Raw genomic sequence first — 25371 nt, 5'->3', positions numbered from 1 at the left:
AAGCTAATTTCCCAGATTTGATGCAGGAGAACACAGTAAGTTCAATGTAATGAGGGTTTGATTCCATTTTAATCACTAATTATAATTCTATTTTTAATTTTACAATGAACCTGGAGTGTTTTGACTTTAAAGTTGCTTACATTCTACAGATTTTAATAAGAACTAATTTGGTATGACGAATAAAGCCAGAAGTAAGCCAGAGTCATAAAATGACAGATTAAAGTCAGAATTGCTTACAATTATACTTATTTTGTCCAGAGAGTTTACAACTGGATCTCAGCAGGTTTTTTGGGTTGCAAATGACCTGCTAAGGGTTAAAATAGTGCAAAGTTATCAAAACTTAAATTATTTTCAATGTTTCTGGAAATCTATGTGTTTACAAAGGTAACTAGAGTCTGTGTTAATTTAAGTTTCTACTCATGTCTTCCAGCCCCGATGACGTTGGAAGTTGCTGGTATATCCTGTTATCTGGTTCAGTTTTCATCAAGGAGTCCATGTTTCTTCCCAGGAGCAGGTAAGAGCTTCAGATACCACACAAACAGCACTCCTTCTAAACTCATACAGACCAGAATAGGATACCCTGAGGTGGAAAAAAAGATGCAATAATAAATAGTTTGTTTTCCAGAATGTTTGTTCCACAGTTGAGGAGTTTTTACTAAACTGGGTTTGTATATAGTTTGTTGAATAATTATGAGAGGTTTCAAAGTTTTTAATGGTTTTCTTAAAATCTCTCTCTCTCTCTCTCTCTCTCTCTCTCTCTCCTCTCTCTCTCTCTCTCTCTCTCTCTCTCTCTCATCTATATATATATATATATATATATATATATATATATATATATATATATATATATATATATATATATATATATATATATAAATAAACCCTCCCACTGTCTTTATGGGTGACCCCACAAGGAAAGTTGACCATTGAGCAGGACTGATGGTTTATCACCCCTGCCACATGGACCCAAGGGATAAACCATCAACCCTGCTCAATGGTCAACTTTCCTCCCGGGGGTCACACTCATTATATACCCATATATATATCCATTATCAATATTTGGGACTTTGGAGGCCTTTGAAAGCTGTTATTTTTCTTATTTAAAGGCTTTGATTTTTTTTCACACAGTCTGACTTAGACCTGTAACTTTCATAGAAATTGCAGACTTTGCCTATTGTTTTATAAACATAACACAAATATATCAACACATGCAATTGAACTAGATTCATAATACTTTTGTTGCATTCTCAAACAAGAGTCCACAAAGAAAGAAATGCACCCCAACCCTATAAAACGATAATTTCCACAATAAGATATGCGCCACTCTATTATAGAAGTTACACATTTAATAGTATAAATACATTTGTTAAAGAAAATCATGTTAAACCTAGTATCTTATGAGCAACCTACTGGGATTTATAGCAAGGCAGATTTGCCAGAATTGACTATTTCCTGGTTAGCTTTGGAAATGCACAAACATTTTTCATCTTTCTAGCTGAGTTAAAGTTGATTGAAAAGCAACAGAATGAAGGTTTTGGCACATTCAGAGGACTTCAGACTGTGTACTCTCAGCCATCGACTCACAGCAGTGACCAGCACATCTGAAGCCAAAACCAAATGTTAAAGAGCTGCGATTTCACAAGTAGATCTGTTACACGAACTATCTCTGTGGGCGACTTGAAAACAATGATCTTTTTATCCGTCAGACTTTCATAACACACCTACGGCCTCTCAGGGCTGGAGGCCATCACTTTAGCCGGTGGAGCTGAACTCTTCCGGCGGTTCAGCGGGGGCTGTCAGCCGTCATTCTCTCGGTTCACATGTACGTGGGAGGGTTTTTTAATGCAGGACTTGATAGGAAAAGAAAAACACCCAAAATCTGCTTCCCTGCCAGAACTTGACCTTCTTCCTTTTACCAAGGAGAAAGTGTGTCTGGAAGCCCGAGGAGGATTAGTAGGCATCGGCAAAATAAGTTGACACTTTGCTGCAAAAAGAACTGAAAGTGTTTACTAAGCAAATGTTGTAAAGACACTTTTGCTGCATGTGAATGTATAACTCTAATAATCAGCGTATTGTTCGCTGTATTGCCTGAATCTTTTTTTTTTCCTGTGTTTTGTGCTGAATTCTAATTTTGATGCATCAGCTGGGTGATCGGATGCTTTAACTTGTAGGAATTTGCCTGGGTGTTATCATTGAAGCCAGAGATCACTGTGACACCGATACCTTATCAACACAGACTGATATGTGGGTTAAAGCAAAACAAACAGAAGTTGACTTTGACATTTTGTCACCCAAATTTGTTTTTGATTTACATAACCCACTAACAGTTAGTGAACACAGTATTTACATGGAGTTGCAAAGTGCAGATTAACACTGAGTAAAACTATTTGGATTTATACATTGTCTAAAATCCAATATAACCTAATATTCCTTCTATCAATAACACATCTACCGGTAACCTCTTGTTGTCTCATGAATATTGCTAACCCCACCTCAAAAGCAGAGAAATGTGATGATCCTGTTATTGGAAAACACGACTCTTCAGTTTTTTCAGGAAGTGTTATTTCAAATTAAATCAAAAACTAACTCGCATCAACCACTTTATGAGCAGACTTAGACGTACATCAATACTAATGTGGTCAATTCAGATTTGTGGGAGCTTTGGAGAGTAGTAGAAGCTACTGGGTTCACTTCTGATACAGATAAATCATTTCTGAAGGAAACCGACAACAACAAGATGTTTTTGAAATGACACATTGGCAAAGTTACATTTCTATTTCATTTCAAGGTTGTCAGGGCCAGAAAAGTCACTTAGCTCTGAATGGTGGAGCATAATTTCTGTTCAGAAATGAAAGAAACAAGAATTCAGCAGAACATTATGACTATCTATGGAAGTACTGTTTACTGAAATAAACATCCATAATTTAAATTTTGACATTCTAAGCGCTCAAAGACTCAGGTTAATCAAAATACATTAACAGATTGTTATCACATTCTAACATTATTCATTATAATCTGTCTCGAGGAACCCAATTATTACCACCTTCTCAAAGCATAGCAATCATTTTTTCATCTAATTTTGTTTGCCTTATATAATTTTTAACCTTTTTAAATAAATATAACAATTTTGAAACAGCGCCATGAAAAACAACACTGCTTCATCTAGTCTATAAAGAGGAGAACTGGTGAGGGCAAAATGGCTCGGAGGGGAAATTGGTTGTGACATGAGGAACTGAACTCAGTCCAGAGGGACTTCCTGAAGCTTTTAAAGATGTGGTGGAATTGGGTTTCAGACAGGCAGTGCCCAGAAAAAGCTGTTCAGATGCAGACTGGCAGCAAGGTTGAAAACCTGATATGTCTCCATAATTCTGTCAGTGCCTGTGTTCTCCTCCCCAGTAGCTGTAGTGAGATCTGATCCAGGCAGGGGAAGGTGAATGGCTCAGCCATAAACGGAAGACGCTACAGCTCTGTGCGCCTTGTTTCAAAGCACAAGAACAACTCATATGAATTAGTCGGTTACACAGTTTTAAACCACACACTGAGATGAGCTGTTGATAGTTGGAGTGTACTAAATATGCGTACTTATTCTGACATCAGCTGTTCGGCCTGACAACCCGCTAAAGACAGAATCTGGAATGCCAATAAACCTGAAAACACTTACTATATCTTTCCTGTAAAACTATAAATATGTCAGAAACAGCTTTTATAAACCCCACAGAGGGATGTCGGAGTCATGAAGTAAAATGTACTAATACTTATTTAAACATGCTAACAAGATAACAACTAATGCATCTAAAGGGCCCATATTTATTAGACTACACCTTCCAGAGCAATGGCACACCATATGATAAAATATTACCATTGGCACTATTGACATGTCATTTTTTTAAATGAAATATAAGTTATTTTCGTGAGATTTTCCTTCAACCTGGAAATAAGATGCTTAGATTTGATGAAACCCCACCCTACCCCCTGTGAATTCAACAACAGTACACAGCTGCAGACCCAGCGACAGCAGATTTAATGCAACATGACCCACTCAGCACAGACACAATCAGTATCTAGACTTTATAAAATGTTGACTTTGAAAAATAAAAACATCGGAACCATCAAAATTCAGTCTACATAATGATCGAAAAAGAGAAACATGAACAAATTCTTGGTAATATGTTTGTATTTACTAAAAAATGTTTTAATTTACATTTTTTAATACTTGAGAAAATTTGTTTTGTAGCAGTAGCAAAATAGCATTTAATGTTAAATAGTTAAATTTTGAAATTATTATTACTATATTATTGTTATTTTATTAGTAATAAAATTTGTCACAATTTTGTCTAGGAAAATGCTTCAACTAGAAAGTGTCATCTTCTTCCTCACGACCCCTGTCCTTTTTATGGGTCTGTGTCTTAGAAATGTGTTCAGAAATCTAGTCAGACAGCTGTTGTATCAGTCATCTTTCAACATATTACACTGAAAGCATAACCACCAGTCTTGGTCCGCATGTTCCACATCTGTTATTCTTTCATTTTGAAGCCTCAGATCACGTGCTTTAACCCACTCATATGACATAAACTTGTGAGCAGTTGACAACTGTGCAATACCACATTTAAAAAGATAGTCATGAAGCACTTCATTGTAACGATAAACCTTAACACACATTATGGAAGTTTTTACTTCCACCTTAACATACACTTTATTAACCCTAATGGGTTTTACTTCCTTTCATGTTGCTGGGTTCATTCATCACCAGCAAACTGCCTCTGGGACTTTTGGCCATCTGGCGAAAAAAATAAAATCCTGATCATGAGCTTGACAAACTGAAACAAAAATCAGCTCATATCAGTAAACTGTGTTAATTTTTCAAGAAATGTTAATTTAGTCTTAGTCTTTTGGCTCTTTTTAATTTTAGTCACAATTTAGCCATTCAATTTGTTTTAATTGTTGTATTTTAATCAACTAAAATTGAAATCAATTTTATACGATTTTCTTGTTCTTTTTTACACAGTTTAGTTTAGTACATCTTTCAGCTAGTATCTAGCCATCATCAGAGATCGCCAGTGTTGGTGGCGTATGCGGGCAGTAGAGGGTGACGCTGTCTTCTCCTGCCCGTGGATACAAGGAAATGACATCACCAACACCACCGATCTCTGATGATGGCTAGAGATACTAGCTAAAACATGTCAGGTAAAAATAACTATTTTTTACTAACCTGTGTAAAAATAGAACAAGAATATAGATAACAAAGATAAACATGGAATGGATGTACAAAACAATTTTATACAATATTTCTTCTGATGAAATCATTTTCACCCTAAACCTACTTCAAATGGTAAATGGTGAACCCCCCAAGGAGCTTTACAACACAATCATTCACCCATTCACACAAACATTCAAAACCTGGTGGCCATAGCTGCCCTGGGGTACACTGACAGAGGAGAGTCTGTTGTATACAGGCGCCGCCGGTCCCTCCGAACACCACCAGCATGCAAGGTGCTGGACACACTGAACACTGATGATATCGGCTGTAGCAGCACCATAAAAAGAAAAACGATTAAACGACCAGATGCACTGCACTTTCAGTTCCATTCAGTTTGGCACTAGCTGAGCTGCAGCAGCAATTTACTCCTAACCTTACCCAGATTTTCACTATTGTCAAGTTTCGTTGTCATCTTTTATTAGTTGATGAAAATGTTGTTCAATATTCATTTAATTCATTCATAGTCTTTATAGAAGTAAAGTTTTTGTTTAATTTTAGTCTGCAAAAATTCATTTGTCACTAAATTAAAACAAAAATATTTTGCCAGCAAAATTAACAGTCAGTAACCAAAGTGTTGGATGGATACCAGTGTCATCTTCTTGAATGATGATTGGTCATGAAAATGGGCCTTTTATTTTCTTCACACTTTTTCCATTAACATAACTTCTCAAGCAGATATTACATTGATTTTGTAGATAAACTATGCCCAATTAATCAAAAGTAAACTATTTTAGTCACTCATTGCACAAATATGTGTAAACCACATGCATTAAAACCACCCTCTGAAGCTTCAAAAAGAAATTTGAATGGGTGTGTTTAATATTTTCTTGGTTAAAATAATGACATAATTACGTGAAAATGTTTTATTACCATTGATTACCAGATGATTAATTTCTAAAGTACATTATCCAACTTGATTCAAAGTAATAAAAAGTTGACTTAATATATTTCATTAACTGATCTCTAACTGATTGTTAATAGCAAAGAAAGTTAACTTGTTTTGACTGAAAATCACCTGCTCCAGGAAGTTGGCATTTATTTAAGTGGTTTAGTGTATAAAGCGTAAAGCCATCTGACCTCCAGCCAGACCACAGAATTATCCTTGTTATGTCACCTTGGTTATTTTGGCTTCATCTCCAAGACCTGGAAAATAACTAATCGGCTACAATGGGGACCTTTCAGTTTGAATTTACTTGTGGGACTGGCACAAGAAGCAAACAAGCTGCACTATGTGAAGTGCACAAACAACAGTCACATGGAACTGTTAATCTTGAATTAGTTATAAGTTATGGATGATTATTCCCATGCAATTTTCAGTTACAGTTAAAATGTTAGCATTTAGTGAATTATCTGTAACGTAACGTTCATCATTCTGCTACTAAAGGATTTTATAAACAGAAGACTGTACTCACATGCTGCTTGTTGTCACTTTTAGTCAGAATAATTAGATTATTTTAACTTTTTTCTGTAATCCATAGCAGAAAATGTGTGTCATCTTTACAACAAAATCAAGTGCAACACAAGTAAAAGCTAAATATTAAAAATGAAAAGAAACAAGTGATGAAATCAAATCTAGAGAGCTTCCATGAACAAGCTCTTGGTGTTTTAGCTTTATTTTGTTATTGTTTAGGTTAAAAACAAGATAGCATTGATTTTAAGCACATTTACAAAAACATACACATTTCAGAAACATGTTAGCCAAGAGTTGGGTAGTTTTAAAAATGTTAATACATATCAAAACTGATGGCACACTCACATTTCTATAAATCCCAGATACAATTGCTGGCATTCTTTCCATTCATCTGTAGTGAATTCATCTTTCTTAATAGCATAGCTGTGTAAATAGTTTAAATGAAATCTGAATGACTGTGCTTGGGCTATTTAAAAACATGACATCATGTTACCATCATATAACTAGGCTATTTAAAAACTAATTGCCAATGTATTTGAACTAATCATAAACAAAAAATTAGGATATTTTACTGGACTTTTAACTAACCAAGTTAATAAAGTGATTCATAATGTGATTAGAAGAGATGATGACTACACATAATTTCAACTGAAATGAAAACTAAGAACAGACTGTCCTCTAATACACATTAGTGACTGTGGCAGGAAGTGAGTCGTGCGCTGGAATGCTGGCTGTTGTCTACGTACCACATTACACTGAGAGGGAGGGTGGGAGGGCTAGTGAGAAAGGGGGCAGAGCCATTGGACATACGCTGATCCACACACACACTTTCATAGCCTCACACTCCCTTTTCTCAAACGCAAATCTCAGACAGCGGCTCTGGGGTGTGTGCAGAACAATATGCCGCAGTCACACCAAAGTCTCGGGACTTGGAGCGGATTTGCTGGACTTTTTTGGGACTAACAGAAAGGATATTTTAGGAGGAGGGGATCTTGTTATCAGGTGGCTGTGTCACTCTGGGAGCGGTTCAAAGTGTTGGGGGTGAGTTCTCAGACTACAACAGTTGCCTCTTCTGTTAACTAATTCCACTTAAACACATGGCTGTAAGTCTCATTAAAGATCTGCATTTACTCTCCAGAGATTTTGGTTTTAAATTAAATGTCAGACTTGTCTCCAAACCGGGAGCTGGTTGCCGTAAAACCATCACGTCTGGAATGTGAAGCATGGCTTTGATGTTATTTTGGATTTATCAGTGTGAGAGTGCGCCACAAGAAATGGGTGTGTGTTCTTCATGTTTAGAGGGCAACTTACAACTTTTGACAACTTTGAAACCAAAACAAAGACGGAGCCCTCGCTGCGGGGGGAATCTGCTGGATGTGTTGGGAGCTATATTAATGTCGATGGTTGGGGGTGACTGATTGACTGCAGATGCAGCGATGCAGGATGTGTGTTAGAAAAGTTCAGATGAGCTAGTAGAGTGGCTCTGCCTCTCAAAACTATCTTCCTCTGTGACCTTTTTTCTTTCAAATTGTAATCGGAGCTAAGTTGTATTTTAGGAAGTTAAAGTCCTGAGTCACTGAACATTCTTGACTGCAGTTCTTGTTCTATTTCAGAAATGGCAGGGCAAAGGTTCAGGGTATGTGTGTGGCATGACCATGCTGCTACTCCAAGGTATTCTGTTCATCTCTGCAAGGTGGATGAATGTTCAGCAGCAGCTGGCATGGATTCTTGAAGCCAGAATATATTTTTAATGGGCCTATGAATCATTTTGTATTACTCCTGAGACTCTACCCTCCTACCCCTCTTCTACTGTCACCCCCATTTCACTTCCTCTGTGCATGGTCTAAAGTCTTGCATAACCAGGGAGTATAATCTTTGCCCTCCCTGTGGGTCTGGTGGTTTAAAAAGCTGGCATGCCCTCTGTTACAACATATTCAGTTAAACAGCTTAGTGGAGTCAGGAGACCTTCTCCTTTCAGATCAGACCAAAAATGCAGGTTTAAAGATTTCTCTGTTTCACATCAACAAAGGAGTGAATCTGAGGATACATCAGTGGGCTAGGCAGTGGGAAGACAGGCGATGAAGGTGGAATGACATCCAAGGCCCTCAAGAGGCAAATATGTCAGTCAAATGTCAGCGGCTAGCACATTAGGTACTTTATGATACCAGATCTTTGTGTCTAATTATGGAAAACAGTGTTTTCCAAACACCTAGCATCCTATTCTCTTTATAGGATGTCAAACAATGCCATTAACATTGGAGCATTGCCATCTGGGCTGCTGTAATACTTTTGAAGGGTTCAGATACTTTGTAGACTAAATTTGTTAATTCTCTACATCATCATTGTCATCCATTCAATTTTAAAGAAAAATGAAACTTCAGCTGAGTGAAGTGAGTTTGTGTTACATTCACACATCTGTGGTTCAGTGTTTCTGTACTGGATGTGTAGCAGTGATGATTTTTGCTTGGTGATATGTTTCGTTATGATTTACATGCTGACATAAGCTTCTGGCACATTTTTCATGTTTTTCTATCCTCTTATCTGCGTTTGTGCGTCTGCCAGCCGACACACCCTTTAATTCTCTGGAAAGACAACACAAAGCAGACTTCAGCTTGCAGACCTGAATTCCTAACTGCTGAATTATTCATTGTAAAGTATCTGTGTGCAGACTTCAGCATCATTAGTGGGGCTAATAAAAGTGGATATTTGCATGGGTCAGCCTTTCTTGGGTGACAGTGTTGATTGCTGAAGAGCTTAAATCTGTATCCATCAGATTGAGATTTTTCTTGGAGCTACACTTGTTGTATTAGCTTATATAATGTGTGTGTTTGGAAAATCTTGTACATTCATGACTAGTCTTGGACCCAGGGAAGCTTTAATCTCCAAAGAAGATACTTTTGTGGAACACCCACGCTGCACTTTAATAATCCCTTTTTTAATATCTCACATTGCCAGTGGCATTTGCTTCTTTTCAAAATCAAGGATTGCTTTACCAGTGTCAGGAATGTAATAGAGGAACATGATTGAACATGTCACCTTGCAATTTGAACTTGGTAGCCTGACACAGTTGTGATGCATGCATGGGCGGAAATACTTTTCTGAGATGAGGGAGGATCAGTGCTGGTAGTGACGCCAAATGTCCAAAAAGCACTTCTTAATTCCTCTGAAGCTTCTGCCGAGCTGACAAGTCAGCTTTACTAGAAACTAGTTGCAAAAGAATTACAGAATTTGTCTTATTGAGAGTACAGGGGGTGAAAATTCTGAGTAAGCTCGTCATATTGCTGTGTTTTTGTCTCGTGGTGGAATTCAGGCTTGTGTTTGTCAGGGAGTACAAGTAGTGTTACAACAGCGTTAGACAGAAGCTCAGGCAAAGCAAACAGCAACAATCAGCATTAACCCCCTCGCCGCTTTAACTCACTCACCCGCCTGATGTTCATTCATTCAGTCATGGTTTCTTTGAACTGTTAGCCCTCATTAATGTGAGCTTTACTGTAAGATAACATCATTTGAACTGTAAAATTAACCGATTGCTTCACTTAAACGGCAGGTCTGACAGATGGATTGGACAATAAAGAAATGCATAAAATGTTTTACAAGACACACTGACCCAACAAAAGCTTGTAAAAGTAAAAGAAAAGCAAGGTCAGCAAACTTGAATTGTAAAAACTTATACTTACCAAAATAAAGAAATTTTTGCATCTTGGCAAAGTGGCATTTAAACCTTTTTCTGCAGTTTGCCAATGGCTGGTGTTTATTTCCCAGCCTGTCTGAGCTGTCGTACAACGGGTAGCCATGAGCCCAAAGCTCCAAAGCATTTAGACCATTGTGTGTGTAAGTTATATTCTGGTCAGGGTGATTGATGAAAGCTGCTACCTCTCAGTGCAGGTAGCCACACACCACTGCTCACTTATTCTGTGGGTGCCAAAAAATCTTCGACTCTTGAGTTTGGGTCACAGAGAACGACCCAGATGCCTTCACAAGCTTAGATAAGATCAGAGAACCAAATAACTAATAAAAGGACACGCACGCACGCACGCACACACACACACACACACACTGTTTGTGAAGTAGTATTACTGGCATTTTACTTCCACATGTCAGTGTCACTGGTCTCAGATTAATAAATTTATACATTTTATAAATCTATTCTCAAGGAAGAGTTTCCTATGCAGACGAGAATATAATTCAAAGTTGTTTGCATCAAAATATCGGTGAGACACACATTTTCATGACACCTTCCAAACCCAGAGTAAAAGTCCCTCAACTGAGGAGAAAGGACGTAATTCTGACTAATCCAAAATGTTTTTATATTTTCTTTTATCGTCAATGAAAATGATCTCCCAGTGCACAAATAAAAACACCCAGACCTTGTAGTTGTGTCTAATTACTCAATGTATCTGCAGCACATTTCCTCACGTGTGTCTGCCATTAAAGAGAAAGAGCACCTTTCAGAACCAGAACAAATCTCTGATTAACAGTGATTATGTTGCAACTGATTAGTTAAAACACTAAAAATACCCTAAGAAATCTGTAAGGTTAACACATTGAGGATTGGCCCTAAAACTACTATTCTGTTTTTCTGTCTGATAAACTGTGGCCCTTGACATTGAAGCTACGATTGACAGGAGGAACACACCTTAGCAGACCTAATAAATTAAATCTTTTCCATAAAAACACAGCGGAAACGGCACACCCAGGGCTAAAATAATCATTCTGTATGTAGTTGGACCACACTTATCTAAATGAAAAGCATATAAATAAATCACTTTGTGCTTTTAACAGTTTCGAGTTTGAATTTAAATTATGCAAAACTCAAAGGTCTTTCCTCTTACAGGTAGCTTGAGTTTATTTAAAAACACAACAGTTAACAAGCAAACAAGATGTGGGTCACATTCTAAATAAAAGATGTTAAAGATAAAAAACAAGGGCTTCCTTGTGTCTCTGCATTGGGACTGTGCGCTGGACAAAGACACCATTCTTCAAACCATCCACAACTCAGGTTTGCACATGCTCAGAATTTCCATGGCTGTTAGCTGCATTTGAGACATTTTAGTCTCTGCAGCTTTTTTTGTATTTCCCCACTTCCCCCATCATTAATAGTGAGGCACACTGTACAGATTGTGACGTCTTTTGAGCGGAGTTTTCCAGAGGCGGGTGTCTCCCTCCTGAAACTGAAAGTAGTGGCTGTCTTGTGAAATTAGCTTTCTGTCTGATTTCATAGGCAGGAATCCCTTACTGGATAGTTTTAATAAAGTGACCAATAAGCTCACACAGACCTTCGTTACTTTTCAGTAGTTTTCTCTGATAGTTTAAGATATAAAGAAATACTTCTTAAGACAAAAAAATTTAAGTATGTGACAAACAGGACCAATAAAACCCTCAAAGTTAACCAAGCACACAGAGATAACTAATACACAGGCTAGCAAACACATGCATCCAATATACCATAGTAGTTTTTAGTCATGTGCATTATTAGTGTAGTTTTTTTTTTGGGTGCAACGTAGAATTTTTTACTATTTCTGGATGAAGTGTGCATTGTTGATTGTTCAATTTGTAGTGCTTTAATTATTTTAGTTTTTAGTGTCTTTTATACTGTGATTTTTCTGCCGTGACAAAAGCAGATTTCCCACTTGTGGAACTAGTAAAGGTTTATTGTCATCAGAAATGAGTTTTGCTAGTTTTGAAGAACTTGGTTGTGTCTTTTATTTTTTGTCTTTTTCATTTTTTTGTCTAGTTTTGGGAAACGATCAGCTGGCAGCCTGCGGCGTGGATGTGAATGCATCGTTCTTGAACCCTCAGAAATGATTGTGGTGAGTCTCATTTCTCTGACTTTTTACAGGCTCATTTCAAAATAATAACTTCATACATGCCCAAGTGGAACCTTATTTGGGATGTTCTGATCACGTTCTTTTGCTCCCGATCCGATTCTGAGTCATTTGATTTGAAGAATCTGCCGATATCGAGTCCTGGTCCGATACTTTAGAATTGCATTAAGAAAAAAGGAGGACACACTAGAGCTGCCCTTTAAGTGTTTTATTTGGTAATGAATGCATTTCTTTCTTTCTATATTTGTCATTTCTTTAGTTTAACTGCTATAACACATTACTCTTTCAGGTAGTAGATTAATTAGAAATGTTTTTAATATTAAGATAATATGTAAAAGTAAATTGTCATTACATGAATAAGAAACGTGTTAATATTGTGTCTCCTGTTGTTTCGATAAAGGTAGGAAGGGACAGCAGATCAAGGATACTTCAGAACCTGACATTTGCAACCACAGACGCTTATCCACCATGATAATTACACTGCTATTTTGGCATTTTTGCTTTCCGTATACAATTTCTTTTTTCTTAGCGAGCAGGTTTCGTTTTTTTTAAGGTGGCGCATCAGAATTGTAGTGTTGATTGCAGCACTACCGTCTCCACCTCGTTAAATGCCCAGTTTGCACACATTACATGTGTCTAATGTACTCCCTTTGCTGTTCATTTAAAAATTCATCCAAATTACTGACATTTTCTCTCTCTTGAGGCAACAAGTATGCTCTGTGTTAGTTGGTGTTTAAATTCCTGGGCTACCTTAAATTGTGGGACGGCGGTTGGTGTCAGTGAAACAAAGAATACTGATGTAGAGGAACTTGTTTAATTTAAAACAAAAGCCATCATTATTCCGTTTTAAGATCTCATTCTCAGGATGAGTTTCAAAAGTAATGTGTCATTTTAAATGTTTGAATCCCATCTTTCCCACTTGATTCCAATCCATTCAAAATCCTGCGATTTCTGATTACTTATTTTGTAAAGCCCCTTCCACGACCTTTCAGATGCCTAAGGTACTGGACAATGCAACATGCAACAACAATTACAAGTGAAACAGTATAAAAAGCCAAAAAAGCATAACACCTACTAAAATAGCTTCAGTACTTGCAGGACAATGAAGCCACTCTACATCTGCTGTTAAAAGGCCGTGACATGAGCATCCCTAAACGTTATTGCTTGCTTTGACAGACTTTTGTCTTTGTGACCACTGAGACAATAAAAAAGCACATACACATATTAAACTCACTCTGCTTTAGTTACCTGCTCCAGATTGAAACACTGGTAATTTTTGTTATGGGTAAAATAAAAATGGAACATCCTGTATTTCCAGTCTCTAAAATAATCTGTAATTCAATATTAAATGCAACGCAGGCTCAGATTACTGAGGATTAGTTCCACTTCTCTTTGATGTCAGATTGCAAGAAATTAAATTGTGATAATTAAGTTGATGTTGTCACTCAACAGTCCGTAAATAGGAACAGGAGCTATGTAATTATTGGATTTAGATCTTTTTATGTTCGCTAAAAGTACTCATGAGAACAAATTATTCCACTGAAACTCAGAAAGAATATCCAAGTTGGCAGCCCAAATGGAGCATCTGCTGAGCAGAAGCCCTCCAAGGCCTGAATGTGACTCCACAGCCCTGCAGATCATTTAGCTAAGAGGAAATGCTCAAAGGGCTGCGAGTTCAGGTCTGTTGACACAGTGACTCATTACAACAGTTCGATTGACCGTTACACTTCCAGGCTTAAATGCGTTAAAGTTTAAATCCTGTAAAATTTTAATTTAATTTACATTTACCTAGAATTTAGTTTCACTTTCAAGAAAAAGAAAAATCTCTAGCGCTTCAGAAGGGTTTTCACTCTCAGCCCAATTTACAGAACCTGTTGAGATCTAGTTTGCTGTTGCATAAGATGCAGAAAGGCTGCATGGATTTGTTGCCAAAACGATAATGCTTAACCTGACCAAATGTGGCAGCGACAGTAGAGGTTGAGGTTCAGTAAACTGATCAATACAATCAATATCATGCAGAATATAACTCAGTAAACCACTCTGGACAATAATTAAGCGATTATATGTTGTGCTTTTATGCTTTGTTTTTAAAATAAATCTATATATACACATTTCCAGCCAGTCTTTATAGAGGAAACATGGTTCTAGTAAATAAAAGCACATGAAAAACATCCTTAACTTAATGAAACACTGTTTGATTATCAATTCATTTGATTTTTGGCAGAAAACAACACAGCAAATGTGGTTCCTGCAAAACTGCACAGACAATGAAGTGATTTAAACTAGTCTCTTACCTAAAATCTAAACTCTGATTACCTAATTCTCAGAATCTGTTGGTGCTGCTTTAAAATCCCATACACCAGCCTACACCCACAGCCAGTATTTCTAGGAAGATTAAGCAAATGTCACTCGTCTTTACAAAGATGAAATCAAAAATAACCCACAGATTGTCTTTGTGTAGAATAAAAGCCATTCAGCACTGCTGCTGTCGCATGTTACTGTAACTTCTACCAAACTAAATCAACCTGTGTGTCATATGTGTTAAACAAGTGCCCACCTTTTTGTGTGCTGCCCGAACAGAAGTGCATATTGATACGGCTCACTGCTACGAGTTTACACATTACACACAGAGTCACACAGGACCACAGTTACAGCACGAGCTGAGAAACTAACAGGTCTGGAAGCTGCTAACTCATCTGTACTGTACGGTATACACACACACACACACACACACACACACACACACACACACACGCATTTTCACACTGCTCTGGGATTGCAATTAGACACACAATCACAATTTTATGTTCTCACTTGCTCACAGCTCCACCGCCGTTGTCATGGCAGCCATTGGTAAGGCAGAGAGAGATTTTAGCAGTGTAATCCCAAAGGCCGAGCAACATGAAATGTGAAGCTGCAGTAAAGTAGCAAGACACATGAGGAGAAATGGGCCCAAAGCATAAAGAAGAAGAAAAAAGAGACTCAAATATGTCATTCCATCATGACCCAGAGCTTCCTGGTGATTTATTTCAAGAAATTGTAGAAAGTGGCTGCGGTGTAGAACTGCCATCTTGTGCCAGTTTTCACATGGAAACGTGTCTGTTATCCAGTTTTTATATATAGAAACGCACATTTTATCTAGTTGCAACATATAATTTGATGAGGTTGTTATGCTTCGTCTGCTCCACTAGACTTCATCTGTGTTTATGTCTGCCTGTCAGTCAATTCACTCCTCATCGCTCACTTCTGCAGCTTACTTCTTTCATCCAAATACCTCGCATAGCCCTTTATTTGTTTTTCTGCCTCTCTTTTTGTGCTGTGAGCTCCCTTTGACGTAGGTGTGCATCAGTGAGAGTATACACACACACACACACACACATGTGGCAGCGAGGAGGATGTGGACTTTTTTATTTTTTCTCTCGTTGGCGGGGAGTGTAAATAAAGACTAACTCCCCTTCATTCCATTTCCTTGTCACTTCCAGGTGGACTATATGGATGAAAATGAGGAGTACTTTCAGCGACAAGCCTCACACAGACAGTCCCGGCGGCGCTTTCGGAAGATCAACCAGAAAGGGGAGAGGCAGACAATCATCGACACTGTGGATCCGTACACCACCGGAAAGCCGCCCATAGCCCGTGGGTACCACACGGTGAGTTGCACTCCGTGCTACGGGTTTGTGTTTGCCCCCGCTGTGGTGGATCGCTGTGTGCTTCAGTGCCAACTCGAGGGTGCTTTCAAGCAGTGTCGTGCTTTGTTTATGTGTCGAGCTTCTTCTTCAGAATCAGTTGTGGCATTTCAACTTTTCAACAGAACTAAGAATCTTATATTTGCTTCTCAGACTTTGTGTTTAGCTTTTGTTTTTGTCTCTCTGCTAACCCTCAGTAGCTGGTTTTCCTGTTGTCCTCTCCTTGGGAAGTTCTCCCTTGTGCCTACAGGGTTCACTTTGACTCTGTTTTTCTAAACTCTTACGAAAGTGTTCAGTTATTGTTTCACTCTTCCTTGTTGGATTAGAGTTGTTAGACTTTGCTGTGTGTTTAGGGAACCTTGAGACCCTTCTGGCTTCTGTCTGCTGCTTTATTATGTATTTAACACATTTGTAGTACTTTGTCTGTTTTTTGCCCTCATTTTTCTTTGAATCCTGTTTGTCTGGTGGTGTTGTTCTGTAATGTGTGTTTTATTCACCTCTTTTTTAAATATGTTAATGGCTCAGTAAACATTTAAATAGTTCTGTGAGCTCTTCAAGCAAAACTGTTTTTGAACTCATTTGCTCTTTTATGAAGAACTTTTATAAAATGGAAGTAAAGTGTGTTTCCAGTGGGAGTTTCTATTTTTAGACATTGTTACTTTAGGTTAAATGCTTTATATTTGAAAAGGTGTGTTGCAGCGTGTCTCAGTTTAACATTACCAGACTTGCCTCTCAGTGGTTTACTTGTACTCGGGGTATTGAAGGTGTCCTGAAGATGTGTTGATTTAATTTGTGGGGGTTTGGGGGATTCTGGTTATGTTAAAAATGTTTTATCCATCCATCCAATTTCATCCGCTTATCTGGAGTCGGGTCGCGGGGGCAGTGGCCTAAGGCGAGAGACCCAGACTTCTCTCTCCCCAGCCACTTGGGCCAGTTCCTCCGGGGGAATCCCAAGGCGTTCCCTGGCCAGGTGAGAGACATAGTCCCTCCACCGTGTCCTGGGTCTACCTGTAGGTCTTCTCCCAGCTGGACGTGCCCGGAAAACCTCACCAGGGAGGTATCCAGGAGGCATCCTGACCAGATGCCTGAGCCACCTCAACTGGTTCCTCTCGATGTGGAGGAGCAGTGGGACTACTCCGAGCCCCTCCCGAATGACCGAGCTTCTCACCCTATCTCTAAGAGAGAGCCCAGCCACTCTTCGGAGAAAACTCATTTCGGCCGCTTGTATCCGCAATCTCGTTCTTTCGGTCACTACCCAAAGCTCATGACCATAAGTGAGGGTAGGAACATAGATCGACTGGTAAATCGAGAGCTTCACCTTCTGACTCAGCTCTCTCTTCACCACGACAGACCAGTACAACGCCCGCATCACTGCAGATGCAGCACCAATCCGCCTATCGATCTCACACTCCAGTTTTCCCTCACTCGTGAACAAGACCCCGAGATACTTAAGCTCCTCCACTTGGGGCAGGACCTCATCCCTGACCCAGAGAAGGCATTCTTCTACCCTTTTCCGAATCAAGACCATGGTCTCAGGTTTAGAGGAGCTGATTCTCATCCCAGCTGCATCACACTCGGCTGCGAAGCACTCCAGCGAAAGCTGAAGATCACGTTCTGATGAAGCCAACAGGACCACATCATCTGCAAAAAGCAGAGACCTGATCCTCAGGCCACCGAAACAGATGCCCTCCACACCTTGGCTGCTATGCCTAGAAATCCTTTCCATAAAGGTTATGAACAGAATCGGTGACAAAGGGCAGCCTTGGCGGAGTCCAATTCTCACTGGGAACGGGCCCGACTTACTGCCGGCAAGGTGGACAAAGCTCTGACACCGGCCATACAGGGACCTAACAGCCTGTTTCAGATGGCCTGGTACCCCATACTCCCGGAGATGTTCCCAGCAGACCCTTGCGATACATTCGAGCCTGCCTGGGCTGAATGGCATCCTCCCCACCATCTGAGCCAACTCACCACCAGGTAGTGGTCAGGTGACAGCTCCGCCCCTCTCTTCACCCGAGTGTCCAAGACATGAGGCCGCAGGTCAGATGAATCAACAACAAAGTCGATCATCGAGCTGCGGCCTAAGGTATCCTGGTGCCAAGAGCACATATGGACACCTTTATGTCTGAACATGGTGTTCATTATAGACACTCCATGACTGGCACAGAAGTCCAATAACAAAACACCACTCGAATTGAGATCGGGGGGTCGTTCCTCCCAACCACACCTCTCCAGGTCTCACTGTCGTTGCCCACGTGAGCGTTAAAGTCCCCCAGCAGAACGAGTGAGTCACCGCAAGGTCTCCAAAAAGGGTGGGTAGTCTGAACTGTAGTTTGGTGCATAAGCACAGACCACAGTCAGAACCCGTCCCCCCACACATAGGCGGAGGGAGGCTACCCTGTCATTCACTGGGGTAAACCCCAACGTACAGGCACCAAGATATGGGGCAACTAGTATGCCCACCCCTGCTCTGCGCCTCTCAGTGGGAGCAACTCCAGAGTGGTAGAAAGTCCAACCCCTCTCAAGGAAACTGGTTCCAGAGCCAGAGCCATGCGTTGAGGTGAGTCCGACTATATCTAGTCGGAACCTCCCAACCTCACACACCAACTCAGGCTCCTTCCCCACCAGAGAGGTGACATTCCAAAAGCCAGCTTCTGTAGCCGAGGATCAGACCGCCAAGGTCCCCGCCCTCGACTCCCACCCATCACACACTGCACCCAACCCCTTTGGCCCCTCCCACGAGTGGTGAGCCCATGGGAAGGGAGACCCACATGTCTTCAGGCTGTGCCCGGCCGGGCTCCATGGGTGAAAGCCCGGCCACCAGGCGCTCGCCAATGTGCCCCACCTCCAGGTCTGGCTCCAGAGGGGGGCCCCGATGACCCACGCCCGGGCAAGGGAACACTGTTTCCATTTATATAGTTCATCATAAGAGGTCTTCTGGCTGCTCTTTGTCTGATCCCTCAAAAAATGTTTTATTTGATTTTTATTTTAAGTCTCTGAAGATGAGGTTGGAAACTTGTTTTGATTTAGTAAAGAGTGAGTAGCTCTTTGTGTGGCACAAAGCTAGTCATTCCTGCTTTTTATCCCTGGGAAAAGGAAGCACAACAACATAAGTAAATAGCCAACGTGCACATTTTCCACACAGTTTCCTGCTCTGCATAGTTTCACAGCATTCCCCTCATTCTCCATTCTCCCCCGAGTGTTCTATAAGCGTCCCGTTTTTTTCTCTCCCAGAACGTTATGAAACAATTACACTTAAAAAAGATAAACATCGTTTGCCTCCACTGTACATCCCTCTGATCCCTAAACCCAGACATATTTTTACACGCAAGACTGCACTGAACTTTCTCATGGCCCAATGTCTCCCGACACTCGCTCAGCTCTTCATACTCCAGTACTGCTCCTGTGGGAAGGATGGAGCCGGAACCATGGCAACTAGCATTCCCAAATGGGCTCTGTTCAAGTGCACTTAAAATTACAGTAAGGGAGGAAGCAAAGTTAACACGAGAGCTGTTCGATGCTGCTGCTGCTGCTGCTGATGGAGAGGGGAGCAGAGTTGCAGGGAAGCTGAGTCTGGGTAAATGCTAAGCTGACATTGTAAGCTAATCTTGAGCATTAGGAATGCCAGACTACTCTGATGTTCCTTCCTTCTACCCTGAGGCATATTTAGGAGGTGAGGAAAGCAACACAGAGAGTCTTCGAGTTTAAATAATCTCTCCTGTAGGAAAGACGGTCGCTGTTATGAAGGTGATGTCAGGCCAGGCAGGGAAACGTTAGCCTACCAATGTCAAATGTGCACATGGAAACGTCCTTGTCAACCTAAAAGTCAGTACACCAATGTCTATTTGTCAGCAACTAATTTACTGTTAACACAAACTGTTTATTATGAATGAAATTACTTTTTGTCTTTATTATTTTATATTGTTATTAAAAAGAAAATGTTCTCTGCTGCCAGCCAGGTAGTATTCATGCTAAATAATGCTTTAATTTGGACCTGTCAGGAGATTTATGTTGATTCTCAAATGGAACTGAAATAATTATCCATTAGCTGATGGAATTCATCTCAGTTATATAACAGCTGCAGCTGTTCACTGTTAAACCAGAGACGCACAGGGCAGTTAGGCTATTGCTTTTCTTAAAGTGTGTAATTAATCTGTTGGGCTGTTTTGAAGCATATTGTACCACTTTGAGGTTGATCATGCGTAGTTTATGTTTATCTTTAAACAGTTGAGGTTTAATAGCAGATATTTAAATTTGTGCAATGAGCATATCACAGTAGTTTGATGTGTACATGTCACCTCTTGAGAGTGATTTAGGTTTTGCTATTGAGCTTCCTCCAGGCTGGTAGACCTTTGCAAGGGAAATCTAGCAGTTGTGGTTTTACTTCTAGTGTGCTTTTTAAATAACGTTTCAAGAGGTCGTTCACTAATATTTTAATACATTTGCAGTGGTCTCTAATACTAACAGTGCCTTGTAAATCATACTCAAAGGAAGGATGGAAGGAAGGGAGGGAGGGAGGGAGGGAGGGAGGGAGGGAGGAAAACAATATTTTATATTACGCCTCTCAAAATAAAAATCACAAGGCACTTCACAAGAGCAAAGAAAAAAATAAATTAAAAGACTTTTAAAAACATATTTAAAAGATCATCAAAATTAGAAAAATTAAAAATTGTGATTTAAAAAATATTTAAGGAAGGGGAAAGAGAAAATTAATGAGAAAGAGGTAGTCAGTGGATCCCGGGAAAGGCGGAATAGGTAGAAAGAGCAGAATTAGGAGAGGGTGGTGATGAAGGTCACACCAAAGCCAGCTTGAACAGGTGAGGTTTCAGCTGCTTTTTAAAGGAGACCACTGAGTCCACTGATCTCAGGCACAGGGGGAGAGAAGTCCAGAGTCTGGGGGCCACAGCAGCAAATGATCTGTCACCTTTGGTCTTTAGCCTGGTGCGCTGCACAACCAGTAGGCTTTGATCACTGGACCTCAGGGGCCTGCTGGGGGTGTAGGGACTGAGAAGATCACCAGTGAATGATGGTGCTTGTCCATGTAAGGCCTTAAAGACCAGAACCAGGATCTTGAAATGAACCCTGAAGTTAACTGGCAGCCAATGAAGCTGGAGGAGAAGCGGGGTGATGTGGGTGTGTTTGGAGGACTTGGTCAGAAGTCGAGCACAGGCATTCTGAACCACCTGTAGACGGTTCAGGGAGGTTCTGCTCAGACACGTGAAAAGAGAGTTGCAGTAGTCTAAATATGAGGGGAAATAAAAAACACTGATGCAGCTGTTTCGGCATGGAAAATTCAGCCGTAGGAGAACGTAGCTTCCGATTGCAGAATTTTGAGTCTTATTTTCCGATATTGGGGCATATCCCCTCTTATTGGCTAACAACAATGTGACTCTCCCACTGATTATGTTTGCGCTGCAACGTTGATGTTTTATTTCCACAAATAACGCAAATCTGAAGGAGTTCTGCTGTGTGTTTGTGGGGGAGTTGTTAATGGTTAGATAATGGCTGCTAAATGGTTTTATTTGTTGTTTTCCACTGTTTCCTGGATGCTAAACTAATAGCAACCTGTTATGAGTCAAGATGGGTGAGTCCATTAACATTAAGTGACAGTGTGATGTAGATCTGTCAGGATTTTCAAATCTTATAGTTTGACTGTCTTTTTTTTATCTGAAGCTAATGCAGGAAACATGTACACAATTTTCACATTGAGCCTACATGTTACCAATCATTTTAAAAAATAACGGGTAAAAAAATGTTTCTCGGTAAAGGACCTCTTTAAACTTAAGATCAAAACTTTTCCTTGTTTTTAAATGATCTCATACGTAAAGGCGAAATTTCAGCTGTTTCTGTAAATCAGTATGGAGAAACAAAATTAAGCCACAAAGATAATTGTGCTTATCTAAAATGTCTGACAATGGTAAATGAATTAAAAAAATAATAAATTGAAAGCTATAAACCATTAGATTATTCCTTGTTTTGTTGGTAAAGGCTAATGGAAGAAAATGTCAATATTTAAAAGCATTATAGCAAATTTTATTGAAAATTTACATGCAAACATTAACCATATTTCTCTTGTGTGGTGTAATTCAAACTCCCACTGCTAGGTGGCAGCAGTTTGTACTGCCTTCATTTTGATGGAACTACAAGATCCTGAGATAACTCCAGATGTGTCTTCGAAGCATCTGGCCTGAGTTTTCCAAATAAATTCAATTTAAGAAATTAGAACCATTGTCTGTCTTTTAGTATGACAATATATCGTGTTGTCTCCCCTGTGTTGTGATATGTATCATATCACTGTGTTCTTGTCAATACACACACCCTAGGTTTACATGGATATTTTAGGGCAGTGAAAGAGGACAGTGTTTAGGATTCAACACATGCCTCTTATGTGCTCAGCGCAGTGAGTTGACACTTGTGTTTTGTTCAGACTGGACACACACACACACACACACACACACACACACAAAATCTTTTTATATTCTCCCTTGCAAAGGCTCCTAATCTCCATTTCTTAGTCACTTGCCATTTTGCACCTTATCTTGCAAGCACCATCTTTTCCTCTAATGTTATCAGCCGTTAGAGCTGTCGACCTGACTCCCTCTCTCAGATACACAAACACACACTTCTGTCTGATCTCTCTCTCTCTCTCTCTCTCTCTCTCTTGCTCTCTCTCTCTCTCTCTCTCTCTCTCTCTCTCTCTCTCTCTCTCTCTCTCTCTCTCTGCCACTCACTTTGTGCTTTGTGTCTTTGTGCTCCGTCTGTCACTCAGCCTGCCAACATAGAGGCTGAATAGGATTTTTCTTTACCAAATGCTTCATGGATGATCCTATCCATTCCTAATTTAAAAACATAATTCTCTAAGGGTTTATTTTATTTATTTATTTATATATTTATTTTTTACTGTTTCTGTTTTTGTTTACATTTAAACTCTTTCCTAGTCCTTGTGAGACATCCCAAGCTGTCTGTGTGAGAGCAGTGTTCATCCTCTAGGTTTGCCTTGTAGTACAAACATCTAGTCCTAAACAGATGTGGTATACAAGCAGCAGAGGAGAAAGAGAAACACTTACAGTACACATCTGTTGTATCCTGTATTCGTCTTCAGAGCAGACGTCACAGGGACATTTTATAGAACCTTTCTTTTTTATTTAATTTGGATTTCAAAGGAAAATTATAGCAGACAAGAATGTTTCACTCAATAGCTTTTCCTTCATTCTCTAACATCATGTTACATTTCATATTTTCTTAAAGTTACAAAGCACTTAAGTTGAAAGGAAAGTGCATTTTGTGAGTTGAATGTTTGACAACAGTAAATTCCTGAAAATTACCTGACATTTTAATGGTTTTCACCCAAAAATAGCTTTCTGTTTGGTTTTGAAGGCAAATGGACGTTTGTTGTGCTTAAAGTCAGAATCTCACTCAACTGTTTGTGACTAGTTAGAGACAGAAATGTGAGAAAGCATGGTCATCAACCCCTCCCAAATGTGTCTCACATTTCTTGCATTTTCTGAATCACTGAAACCAAATAGAGAAGGGTTCCCTCAATTTTTGGAACAGGTCCATTATTCTAACGATACAACTTGCTGACCCAGCAACTCGCAAAACTTGCACTTTTTCGCCAACAGTGAAATGCTAGCAGAGTTTAATGGAGAAAGGGCTTTAACAGAGAAAACTTGATGTCACAAAGGAGGATGGCATTTCCTGTGCAGCACAATTTCACGTAACGTAACCATCATCCTCCCTGTCTGCTAATGCACCTGTCAGACAGGCTGTAAGAGCCATTGATTTTCTGTCAGATTTTCAGCATGAAATGTAATTCCTTCCACAAAGCTGAAACTTAATTGGATTTTTCACTCCTTCAGTTTTCTTATTTATTTTAATAGTTGGGTTTTGCTTCTTTGACAGCTGCTGGTTAGCTTAGCAGTGCATAAACACTGAAACAAGACTAAAAAAACCCATTCTGTTCAAATAAATCCAACTACCAGTACATCTGAAGGTCACTAGTTAATGTGTTGAACCGTTAAACATTCCTTTAACAAAACAACATAATATAGATCAGGTTTGATTCTTGTTGCCTGTGTTCATACCAAGCATCGTGCTGTCTGCAGCATCATATATTTCTGTCATAGCATGTACCCGCCTCGTCAAACTCTGATACAAAGTGAAAACGGTCTGTTCTTTCCTGAATTGTCTTGTGGTTTGTTCCCATGATGCTTGCACAGCAAATACAACCTATGATGTTAACTATCAACCCATATATGTACTTGTAGATTTTTGTTCCCCTTTAATGAATCCTACAATTCACACAAATGCGTAAAATTCATAATTGACTATCTGTGTGTTGAGAGGGTGATTGTGCCACTGATCGATGGGAAATCCTGCTTCAGCTCATTCAGATCTCATCACTGGCTTCATTAAATTTTTTCAAATGTAGTTAGATATTTTAATATAGATATAAGAAAAGGAGATGAGACAAAACTCCATGGTTAGACCAGCTCAGTGGCCTAGTGGTAGAGTGTCCGCCCTGAGACTGGGAGATCAGGGTTCGATTCCTGGTCGGGTCATACCAAAGACTTTGAAAAATGGGACCCAATGCCTCCCTGCTTGACACTCAGCATTAAGGGGTTGGATTGGGGGGTTAAACCACCAAATGGTTCCCGAGCGCGGCTGTGTCTGCAGCTCACCGCTCCCCCAGGGGATGGGTCAAATGCGGAGAACAAATTTTGCACTCACATCAGTGTGTGTGACAACTAATGGGACTTTAACTTTAACTTTAAAGCATGGTATTTCATTTAACGATACCATTTGCTGCTTGCTTCAGTGTTAGAGTGGACCCTTCTAAAGGTTTCAGTTCATTTAGGAAAGATTGTTTGATAAACTCCTGACTCTTATTGTCTTAGAGATTGAAAATATTCCCTGAGCTTCAAGTTATTTGTTTCATAACCTGCAGGTTTGCTGTATAGAATAATGTTGGCAGAGTGTGTGCGCGCATGTGTGCCTACCTGTGTGTTTTATCATAGTGTGGTACAGGAACCTCATTTTAGCATGTCGGTGAAGCTTTCACCTGCAATATCTCACATCCTCGATGGGCAGGTGGCATGTTTGATAACTCTCATCTTCTCTGCTTCTTTTCATGGCTCGCTCACTAACCTGGCTTCCAGGAATGCAATAAACCTCAGGTACTGTATCTATTAA

The 25371-nt window shown here is 39.7% G+C and overlaps 2 protein-coding genes across 11 annotated transcripts in view; one reads left to right on the top strand and one right to left on the bottom strand.

The window, feature by feature from the left end:
• LOC139069636 (uncharacterized) overlaps positions 1 to 25371 on the bottom strand; it is a 438794-nt gene that overhangs the window by 91915 nt on the left and 321508 nt on the right. The window lies entirely within an intron of this gene.
• Positions 1 to 25371, top strand: part of rapgef2b (Rap guanine nucleotide exchange factor 2b) — a 138655-nt gene that overhangs the window by 69540 nt on the left and 43744 nt on the right. For 6 of the 10 annotated variants that reach the window (XM_015951068.3, XM_054739297.2, XM_054739301.2 and 3 more), the window contains exons 4-7: positions 431 to 514; positions 12403 to 12478; positions 15976 to 16143; positions 25338 to 25355. In XM_015951068.3, coding sequence (XP_015806554.2) covers positions 431 to 514; positions 12403 to 12478; positions 15976 to 16143; positions 25338 to 25355 — 346 coding nt within the window. Of the gene's footprint in view, positions 1 to 430; positions 515 to 7452; positions 7710 to 12402; positions 12479 to 15975; positions 16144 to 25337; positions 25356 to 25371 lie in introns of those variants that run through there. The other 4 variants (XM_054739304.2, XM_054739302.2, XM_054739300.2 and 1 more) reach the window with 2 other exon arrangements.

The sequence above is a fragment of the Nothobranchius furzeri genome, chromosome 1, assembly GCF_043380555.1.
Source record: "Nothobranchius furzeri strain GRZ-AD chromosome 1, NfurGRZ-RIMD1, whole genome shotgun sequence".
Classification (NCBI taxonomy): domain Eukaryota; kingdom Metazoa; phylum Chordata; class Actinopteri; order Cyprinodontiformes; family Nothobranchiidae; genus Nothobranchius; species Nothobranchius furzeri.
Note: the sequence above shows the minus strand (reverse complement) of the source record. Positions and strands in the feature narration are given on the sequence as shown.